Source organism: Entamoeba invadens, assembly GCF_000330505.1.
Source record: "Entamoeba invadens IP1 unplaced genomic scaffold scaff_1105074725591, whole genome shotgun sequence".
Classification (NCBI taxonomy): Eukaryota; Evosea; order Mastigamoebida; family Endamoebidae; genus Entamoeba; species Entamoeba invadens.
Window position 1 is genome coordinate 189125 of NW_004191750.1, and position 10218 is coordinate 199342.

Genomic DNA, 10218 nt, shown 5'->3' on the forward strand with positions numbered 1-10218 from the left:
GTTGAAAAGCGTTATCCATATAACTCACTTTGTATTTTTCAAATCATTATTTGTAACTTGAAGCAGTTTATGTATTATACAACTACTATAATTAAATTAATAATTGTTAGTAAATTTATTTCAGAGCAATATATAGTATAAGTATAATACATTAAAACTATTGGAACCAATTTAAAAATGTAAAATGGATTTCTTGATGAATTACAAAACCAAGTACTAAAGAACGAAGCTAAATTGTGGGTTAAGATCCCAATCAATATCAATTGTGTTGTTTCGGCGAGAATAAATTGCATGACTGCGGCAAAAACTGCCTAAAATTTCGAAAAGGCTCTCTTTTTGAAGAAAAAAGTAATGTATTTTTATATCCGAAGTAATAATAATAACGTGTTGATTATTGGATTTAAAAAGCGGGAAGAAGAGGCATAATAATTGCTTCACCACAAAAATTACAGAAGTTTTCAAAAGAAAGGAAATGACACTGACCATCATAATGTGGGTTTTGGTTAGTTGGGGAGAAAACAGAGAGATTCCAAAACACCATAAGCCAAGCTTAATTGTTTTTGAGATGGACAAAAATAGGTAAATCAACTTTGTACCTTATAAATGAAAGTGCGATCCACTTCCACACTATTTAAACCCCAAAACTTCCAATGCAAATTATAATAACCGATGAGTACAAGAGCAAGACTTTCACCAATATCAAGATCAGTCCGTCCTTGGGATAAAGAAGAAGACGCAAGACTCCTCGAAGCTGTCAGGGTCAATGGAGACTCCAACTGGGAAGTCATTGAAAGGTGTGTTGTAACTAGAAGCAGGAAGCAATGTAGAGAGAGGTACCATAATCATCTCAAGGTCTCAATACAAAAAGGAGACTGGACGGTGTATGAAGACAATGTTATCCTTGAAAAGGTCAATATGTTCGGAAGAAGGTGGACACACATCTCATCCTTCTTACCACATAGAGCTCCAAATTCAATCAAAAACCGATTCTATTCACATTTGATTAAACACTTGAACGACAACACCAAAGTGAATAAATCCCATTCTGACTCCGAACTCACTGAGATTACACTTAGTGCGTTTGTCCCTACATCTCCCAGTCTTTACAAAATTATTATGTAACTTGTTTTTATGTCTGTCTTGTTTAATTTGTAAATTGTACTTCCGTATATTAAATTTGGTTTATACATTAATTTCATTTAATTAATATCGGAGTCTAAAATGCAGCTACTAAAATGTGTAATTATCGGGTTATTCTATATTGTTATTATATTTTTGGTTTAGTCCAATATCAATCAAGTAAAGCTTTCTTTCAGACCATTTCCGTTTATCAATTTTATTCTCTTTTTCACATCTTCGTGACTGTATTTTTGCTCACTATAACTTGTAATATTCTATAAACAGACATCGGCAGGTTGAAAAGGTTGTTTCTAGAGTTCTTTGAGAACGTTTCAAGAAACTTATTGGTATTCCTTTCTGGGATTTGTGGTGCAATCGTGTGGAATTATTATTGGCCTATATAATGAAGATGATAATCTTATAAAAAACAAGCAAAGAACATTTCAAGAGTTAAATTAAGTTCTAGCGAATAAAACAATATCAAAATAATCTCTTCTCAACTTTAAAATGAACAAATATTGAAAGAAAATAGTGCTTCAAAGTTAACACATATATTCTAAAGATGAAAAGTTTTTCCATTGCCCAATAAATGAAAAGAAACTGTTCAATTTTCTATCGAAATTTTTTATCGCAATGTCAAATATTGAAATGGAAATTTGAAATTATTAAAAACCCATTTTTTTCTGACCAAATAATAAACAGAAATATTACAAAGCGATAAAATTGGTTAAAAATCTAAAAATACCAAATCATAAAATCACTCCAATTTTTTAGCCAAGACCTGGAATGAGTCAATGCTGCAGCTTTGTATCGGTAATACATCAAGGTTTGTTACTTCGAGTTTTGATTCATTCAACCTGAACACGCCTTCCAACCCAATTTCGTTATCGCCAAGAATGAGCTTCTTTTGGATATTCTTTATTTGGGGCATTGTGTCATGCACAACAACCAAATAGACGCTCGCGTCGACAACGTCAGCTCTCACGTCGTCTTCAATGAACATCCAAAATATTTCATTATTTTCGGTGACAAACATGAAGAGGACACTTTCTCTATTGAGTACAGCTTTAAAAAGTGTTTTCTTTTTATCCTCCATATCGGGAAAGATCTGTTCAAATTTGATTCCGATAAACCACTCCATCTTTCCTCGATACGTTTCCAAGACCGCCAAAACATCTGTTTGTTCATTAAACTTCATTTTATTTTCCAAGACAACGTTTTCCCTTGTGGGTTCTGCCATTTTTTGAGCCACGGTATTGATCTGATTGATTAAATTTTCAATGTACACCCGTTGCTTTTCAATCAAATTCCGCTGTTGAATAATTTCACTTGCTATCTCCTCATATCGGTGAACTATTTGTTGATGGACTTCATTGATTTGATTAATGAAATAAAGTCCGTCCTCATACTTTTTGCGATAATCGTCTTGCATTCTTTTCTTTTTGAGTTGTAGTTTTTACTATCTGGATTATTATTAATTATACCAAAGAAAATACTATTAAAACCCAAAATTATGAATCATTCTTGTAATAAAGTTCATTCATTGAAATTATTCATTTTTAATAATTGTTTTTAATTAATTATAGTTTATACTTCTATTTTATTATATTATTATTATTTATTATAATAGTATAGTTAACACAACTCCACTAAAAAACACAATTTAAAACATTTTAGAGATTTTCGATGGTTTTGATGATTGTTTTGACAGACTAAGCTCTTCCAAGTATTTTAAAACCTCATCGAAGTCTGGTCTAATAAGGTCGTTTTGATCCCAACATCTTTTGATTAATTCTTTGAGTTCAGTCTTTTCATCAAAAGATGGTCGTAATCCACTTACTATTTTCTCTTTGACTTCTGTGAAGAATTTACACTCAGAAAATGGGACTTTATTAGTCACCAATTCCCACAACACAATTCCGTATGAATACACATCGACTTTTGGAGTCGTTCGATGCTCTGAAATTACTTCCGGAGCAAGCCAATACGGGCATTCGACCTCATCTGTAGGACCTTCTTTGTCTTCAGTCGTTTCCTTTTCTTTCTCACTCTTTTGCTTAATTATTTTGACAGACATGCCAAAGTCGATGACTGCACAACTTTCAATTGTCCCTTGTGAGTCCGTGCGAAGCACAACATTTGGAGATTTCACGTCTCTGTGGATATACCCCATCTTATGAATAACGCCAAGGCCTTTAGCAACATCCGTTGCTATTTTCAATCGCATTTTCCAGTCAAAAGCGATTCCTTTGTTATCGTGGAGTGCATTGAACAAGTTGCCCCCATTGAAATATTCCATGACAATGCACAACGGTTTGACGGAGTATCCATAGATCGAAGCGACGTGAATATTATGTGGCGCACGAATAAATTTCATCTCTCTGAAGAACTCTTGCATGTAATTGGTGAACATCCCCTCCGCAGTTTGCGAGTCGTCCATTTGTGAACTCGAAAAGTCCATCTGCGACGTTTTGATGATCACTTTCTCTCCAATTTGAAGGCCGATCGTGTCGTGAATGACTTCATATAAACTGATCACTGAATTCGACCCCGTCGCAATCCCCTTGATATACTGAAAGTCGCTGATATTCGTAAGCTTGTCAAACCGAAACGCAGACACAAAGAACTCAAAGACGGATATCACCAAATTCACTCGACACTCCCCACACACTAAATACACATTCAACTCTTTCACACTCGCTTTTAATTGTTTCATATCAATTAAATGAATTAACCCATGCACTAAACACTGCGGACATAACACCGACATCTCATATTTCACTTTGTTCATCTCTAATAATGACTCAATCATCACACACGTCTCTTCTAACACACTACACCCATGGAAACACACTGAATCACTCGTTAAAAGGTACCTCACTCGAACGTAAACACGCTTCTCGTCTAAATCACTTCTTACTAAGAGATATACTAATAACGCTCCATCTCGACACGTACATACCACACCTTGTTTCCATTGGTGTACCACTTCATACTTCAAGGAAGTAAAACAATTGATACAACTCACTAATTTGGTCGTGTGCGTTTGTAGAAGGTAAACACGTCCAACTTCAACTTCATTCTTCTTGTGGTACAGCGGCCACCCCTTCGGTACATACGGATTTTCAAGCAACTTCTTCGACTCGCACCGACACAACACACTCTGCGAAAACTCAGTCGTCAAACGCCGCGATATCTCGCGCTTCTCTCCAACTTCGTCGTCGTCGAGATTTAAGTAAGGGTATACCAATACACTCTCGTCACTTAAAGTAATCTGAGTGACATTCCTTCGTTCAATTTCAACAGCAGACACCGGCAAATTTTCAACACTTTTTGTTTTGAGGAGGTCTTCCTTGACAAATTTGATTTCTTTTGTCGAAACAAACGACGTCAAGTCCTTCACATCGGCCAAAAGGCCTTTCGTCACTCTCTTCGGGGTTTTCTGTCGGTCGGTACTCACTAAGGTGTATACCTCTTCAAACTGTTTTGTAAGACCAAAGCTCTTTGCGCACTTGTATGAGAGTGAGAAGCATATCCCATAGTAACTCATCATTTCCAACAAAAATGGTTTACTCGACGCTTTAATGTGAAGTCGATCAAACAGTCGCCCATCACAAAACCCTCGGAGGAGTTCCCCTTTAAATATCGCGTCTTTGACCGCCTCAAAGAACGTCAAATCGACTAAAATGCGTTTGTCGGTTGCATTTGAAGACGTGGGAATGAAGCAATCGCGCGATTCGGGTAATGAAATGATGTACCCATTTTCTTGCAACCATTTTGAAATGACAAGACTTTGGTTGATGGGCAGATTTAACAGAGAAATGAACTCCGAAAATTGGGGTTCGGTCATATTGAACTGGGTAACACCAACAATCCCTAGTTCGTTCACAACTAGATCACATCCATCTTCACTCTTCTCGCTCCGCAGTTTAATTTCGTTGTTCAAATAACTTGCTAATTCACTATACTTCTTTTCTTTGTTCGACACTTGAATGTATTTGGTATTCAACACCCCATATTTCCCTAAATCTTTCACACTCAAGTCACTCTCTATCACTATCACTACCCCTTTCGTCACTCCAACAGACATCAACGCACTCAACACACGCTCACTCGTCTTCCCACAACTGTTCCGACACACTACGTATAACTTACGACGGTTCTCCCACATCTTCTCTTCTATCGCCTTTATCTTGCCAATACAAAATTCAACCTTCTCCCCGTAACTGTCAATCTTCTTTCTTTTAATACTCGGCGAAAAGTAGAAACTCCCATTCGTTTCAACTACTCGTCCGTACTCCTTCATTTTCTTTTGAAGAATATTAAATACTTCACTACGAAAATCATCACCGGTAATAACCACTTTATCAATGTCTGTGACAGCTTCTATAACGCGATGTTGGTCTAATATCCTTTCCGCCTTTGCAGTAGAGTCAATGAATGCCTTTTTCAAATTAAAAAGTTTCTTAAATAGTACACTTTTCCGCTTGATTCCATTGCCTCGAAAGTCAACCTCTTCCAATGTGGTCATAGAAAAGAATTCGTAGTCTATCTTGAGAATCGCGTTATCTCGCACATCCAATTTCTTCAGCTTCAGATTCCACAAGTTATTTGGAATACATTTCAGCCCACAATTGCGCAGTTTGAGTTCAGTCAATTTGATCGGAGGGTTTGCGATGAACTCGTCGATGTTAAATATCGTGTTAGAAATATCAAGCGAAACGAGTTCGCTCATTTTACTCAATTCATTTGGAAATCGTTTCAAGTCCTCCCCTATAAAGACTTCAAGCGATGGATTTAAACGGAAAATTGGTGTTATACCTTTGTTGACGTCTGCAATTGGGTTATACGAGATGTCGAAGAAGAGGAGAGGTACTTGAATGAATGAAGGGAGGGAGATGATCAAATTGTTTCTCAAGTTCAAATTTTGAAGAGTCGTAAGTCTTGAGACCTCTTCAGTGACAACTCCAATTTTGTTTGACGACAAGTTAAGACTTCTCAGGTGCGGCAGTTGGCATATTTCCTTTGGAAACTCGGAGAGTTCATTTCCGGAGAGGTCTATAAGAGCCAGGTGTTGCAGATTAATGAGGTGTTGTGGTATTCTAACGATGTTTTGTTCTTTATTAAACAGTTCCGTTGTCTTCGTATCACACTTCGATATCTTCATGTCAAATTTTGAATTCTTTTCCATCAACACTCTCCACCGCTGGAAACAATAACAGTTCATCCCATTGATATGTCTCCACGTTAATGGTGTTGTGTCGTTCTGTGATTGTGTGTTATACAACGTATTCATATACAGACTCTTGTTCTTTGAAATTGTCGATATCACACCTTCAAGGGAAGACACATCGTTACGTTGGAACAAGTTATCAAACAACAAGAGCAGAAGCTCTTCATTGTATTGGAATTTCGAGAAGTTCTGCTTCATTACTGCGTCAATGGCCACTATAAGTAACACTAAGACTATTTCACTCTCAGCCATACTTTGCTTTTTCAGTATCACAATAAGACCTTCAAGTGTTCTATAGAAAGGATCGGATATCACTTCAGCTAACACTTCAAACGCTACGACGTTGTCTTCGCTATTTAAGTCTCTTGGGACCAACAATACGTCTTTCTTCTCATTCAATTGTTTGACTAATATGATCGACAGCGAGACAAACCCATCAACACATCGCGAGATCATCATGACCTTCTCGTCAAATTCATCATTTGAAGTATCCGTCGTGTGTCGCCCTACTAATATTTGCATGCGACTAAAACATCTCTCCATTTCTCCTATTGGTTCGACTGTTCTACAAGCAAACTGATTCAAATTTTCCACTTTCACTGTCGGCGTTTTGTTGGTGACTCCATTCGAAACGGAACACTCTCGAACAGTACCAAATCTGAGCAACAAACTCCCACTTGGAGATTTGAATGAAACAACAATTGGTCGTTCAGCAATCCCATATAAAGGGAGGGGTGGGGTGTACCAATTAAAGCATTTCTGTGTGATGTTCATTCTCTTGGCGTCGCGTTCAATTGCGTCCTTTTCGAGTGTCGGTACTCTACTTGTTATTAATAGTAACAGTAATAGTATTCTTATCATTCTTATGCGCTAACTATACTCAATAGTAAATGATACTAGAAACAAACAAATCGACGATGTAGTCTTGTTGTAACTTCGAAAGTAACTGAACAAAATCGTCTTTAATACATTCAAACACTTTGAATGTCGTGCAGACCAAATTCTTCCCAACAACACGCAAATAGAAAATGTTGTTCTGAGCACCAGTGATTGTTTTATCTCCATACACTTTGACCGCTGCAATGTTAATGACGGAGATCTCAGACACAAATTTGTTGACTTGCACCTCGTCGAACGGACAGAAGATAATTCGAAACGTCGTGATGAAAAGGATGCCAGAGACAACGTCTTCGTTCTTCTCTCGAGACCCCCACAACGACCCATCAACGCACATGTACTTCAGACATTCTGCGCGTTCGTACTTTCTTAACACGACTTCGCCTTCTAAGTGATTTAAAATATTTGAGTCGTTGGAGCAGTCTGCCTTCCACAACACAAGTAGTGAGTCGATGACATTCGTAGAAATTTGGTTGTCTGTGCAAGCCATAGCCTTCACAAAGCAAGACACCATCTCATCAATTTCTTGCTTTTCCATTGCAGTGATGAGCGATAATTCAATAAGAAAGTTAATAGTTTTATTAACTATTTTCTCCCTCCTTTCGCCAATAGCACTTCTTATAGTTTGTCTGTTGCCGACTAAGTCCATCGGATTTGCTTTATACATTTTTGAGAGTTTCTTCAGGAATTCCGGAGGGAGAATTGGTGTTGGGAGGAACAAGAAGAACAGTTTGAGTAATATAAAGGCGGTCCTGACGTTTTCCAAGTCTCGTGTTGATGGAATGACATTAAACGCGTCGATCATTCGTTTCATTTGGGAGAAGTGCGCGTTCAGAAAATTTGCATTTGCGTTGAGTTTCACTTGATATTAATTTGTTATTAATTAGTTATTAATTAACAACTCTGCTGACTCGACATGAGAAGAACAAACTAAAGAAAGACGAGTAGTCGTGTTCTAATGAAAACAATTTGATCTTTTTCGCATCCTTTTTACTCACTCCAAGGCGTTGTAATGACTTTGACGTCTCGTGTTCATTGATATGACGCAACGTCATCGACAGAATTGTTTTGTTTGGCGTCAACAATTGAATACAAGGGAACGCCCCTATTGGTTTATCTTTAAATAACGTGGGATTGGCTCGAACACTCTTTTCGATGTATTTCAAAATTTCAACAAGACACAATGGGACGCCTTCCATGTTTAAGTCACGAGTCGTCATGTCATCTATTTCGCAATAGAACGAGTTGAACTGTTTGTCTTTGTTTGAAGACGTTGAAAGGGGGTTAATAAGAAAATAGCCAGAAGTTTGTCGTCGAGGAGATGGACTTGGTTGTTGAGAGGGCTCCGCCATTTTTACAACGTGCAGATTAATTTTCTTTTGATTACTTTGTTTGTTTGAGTTAGTCACAAATTGGGAAAGAAATATTCAAAGTTCTCAATGGAAACAAATGATTGTGGAATATAGTAAAAATAAGTATAATAAACTATTCACAAACTCTCTTTGTCGTTTCGGGACTTTCCTCAAGACGCATGGACTGGGAAAACGCCATGGCAGAGTTGATCGATCTCCGATTTCGTTCACTTTTCGGAGAGGCCGACATTCACTGTTTTTTTAAGTCAGTTTTGCTGAATTTTTTATGGCTTAGATTTCGTTTAACTATTTATATTTATATTTATAATTCGTGGATTAAAAATTTATGGTTAATATTTTAACACAAAGAAGAACCGACAAACAGACTAATAAAACTCTTGTTATTGTTTTATAATTATTAAACAATAATGGAATAGTATAGTATATAATTAGTACTTTCATTATTATTAATGATAGTTTTGTAAAAAAAGATGGTTTTAATTTAATAACTATTAAATAGAAATTGTTACTCAATATCTATTTGAACCGAAAACATTAAACGTTTTTACAAAAAACAATTCAATAATTTAGTTTCTTTTTGTTATTAAATACTATTAATATAGTAAAATTATTAAGATTTGTTTAATTCATTATGTTTCAAAAAATGGATAAAAATTGTGTTGAATTATTTTTATTTTTAAAACAATTATTATAAATTAAAAATTATGTTTAATAACTTTTTCAAATAAAACACAACTTACTATTTTGCCAAACTTCTAAAACAAAAATATTTTTAATATAACATTTTTATTGAATAATCCCAAATATTAAATAGAGAATTTTTGGGATTAATGATTTAATGATAATTTAAAAAAAAACAAAAAAATAACTAAAGAACCATTCTCTCTTATTGTAAAAGTGTGTACGTTGATTTTTTAACAACACTCTTTGAATTCGTGTAAATTGGGTAGATAAAATGTCACTTCGAGCAGCGACAGAACATTAATTGCTAATATTTGTTTCATAACATATTACAAATTGCTATATGTTAAGAAATATTCGAAGATGGGTTTGGAATCACAATAATTTGAATATCTTAGTGATTTTTTTTATAAATTGAATAATAATTTAACTAAAATCACAAAATAATCCACAAAGAAGTTCAAACGGGTTTCTTCTCTTTTTTTATTTTATTGAATGCGGCAAAAAAATTATTAAATATTTTTTTTATTTTTTTAATAAAACAGAAAAAACAAAGCTCTAACATGTTAAATAAAATTTTAAACATTTTAATAGTAAGCCAGTCTTAATACAGATTTCCATTATTTAATACTGACTCATAGAGTTCCATTGAGCCACTATTTCAAACAAATTAATTACTGTGCCATGTAAATTAAAAATTGTCATATAACATTTTTAAACACATCAAAATATAAATTTCTTTAATTATTTCGATTTAGTTTTTATATGTTTAATCATAATCAGTAAAAAAGTAATTTTTTTAAATAAAATTATTTAATTTTATTTAAAAAAATATATATTGTAAACATTTTATATTATAAAAATACATTATCACAAAGACTGAATTAATTCACAATGTGGATTTATTTCTTCTCT

The 10218-nt window shown here is 35.0% G+C and overlaps 3 protein-coding genes across 3 annotated transcripts; 1 reads left to right on the forward strand and 2 right to left on the reverse strand.

The window, feature by feature from the left end:
• Positions 1-669: 669 nt before the first annotated feature.
• On the forward strand, positions 670-1122 carry EIN_169190 (C-MYB, putative; the record flags this gene model as incomplete). The annotated part of the gene is made up of 1 exon (XM_004183792.1): positions 670-1122. One exon carries the CDS (start codon positions 670-672, stop codon positions 1120-1122), a length of 453 nt encoding a protein of 150 aa, XP_004183840.1.
• Positions 1123-1876: 754 nt separating this feature from the next.
• EIN_169200 (hypothetical protein) lies at positions 1877-2551 on the reverse strand (the record flags this gene model as incomplete). The annotated part of the gene is made up of 1 exon (XM_004183793.1): positions 1877-2551. The coding sequence occupies one exon, from the start codon at positions 2549-2551 to the stop codon at positions 1877-1879; it is 675 nt and encodes a 224-aa protein (XP_004183841.1).
• A 231-nt stretch (positions 2552-2782) lies between these two features.
• On the reverse strand, positions 2783-8601 carry EIN_169210 (serine-threonine protein kinase, putative; the record flags this gene model as incomplete). Its single annotated transcript, XM_004183794.1, has 3 exons — positions 2783-7172; positions 7261-8110; positions 8181-8601. 3 exons carry the CDS (start codon positions 8599-8601, stop codon positions 2783-2785), a joined length of 5661 nt encoding a protein of 1886 aa, XP_004183842.1.
• Positions 8602-10218: the final 1617 nt, after the last annotated feature.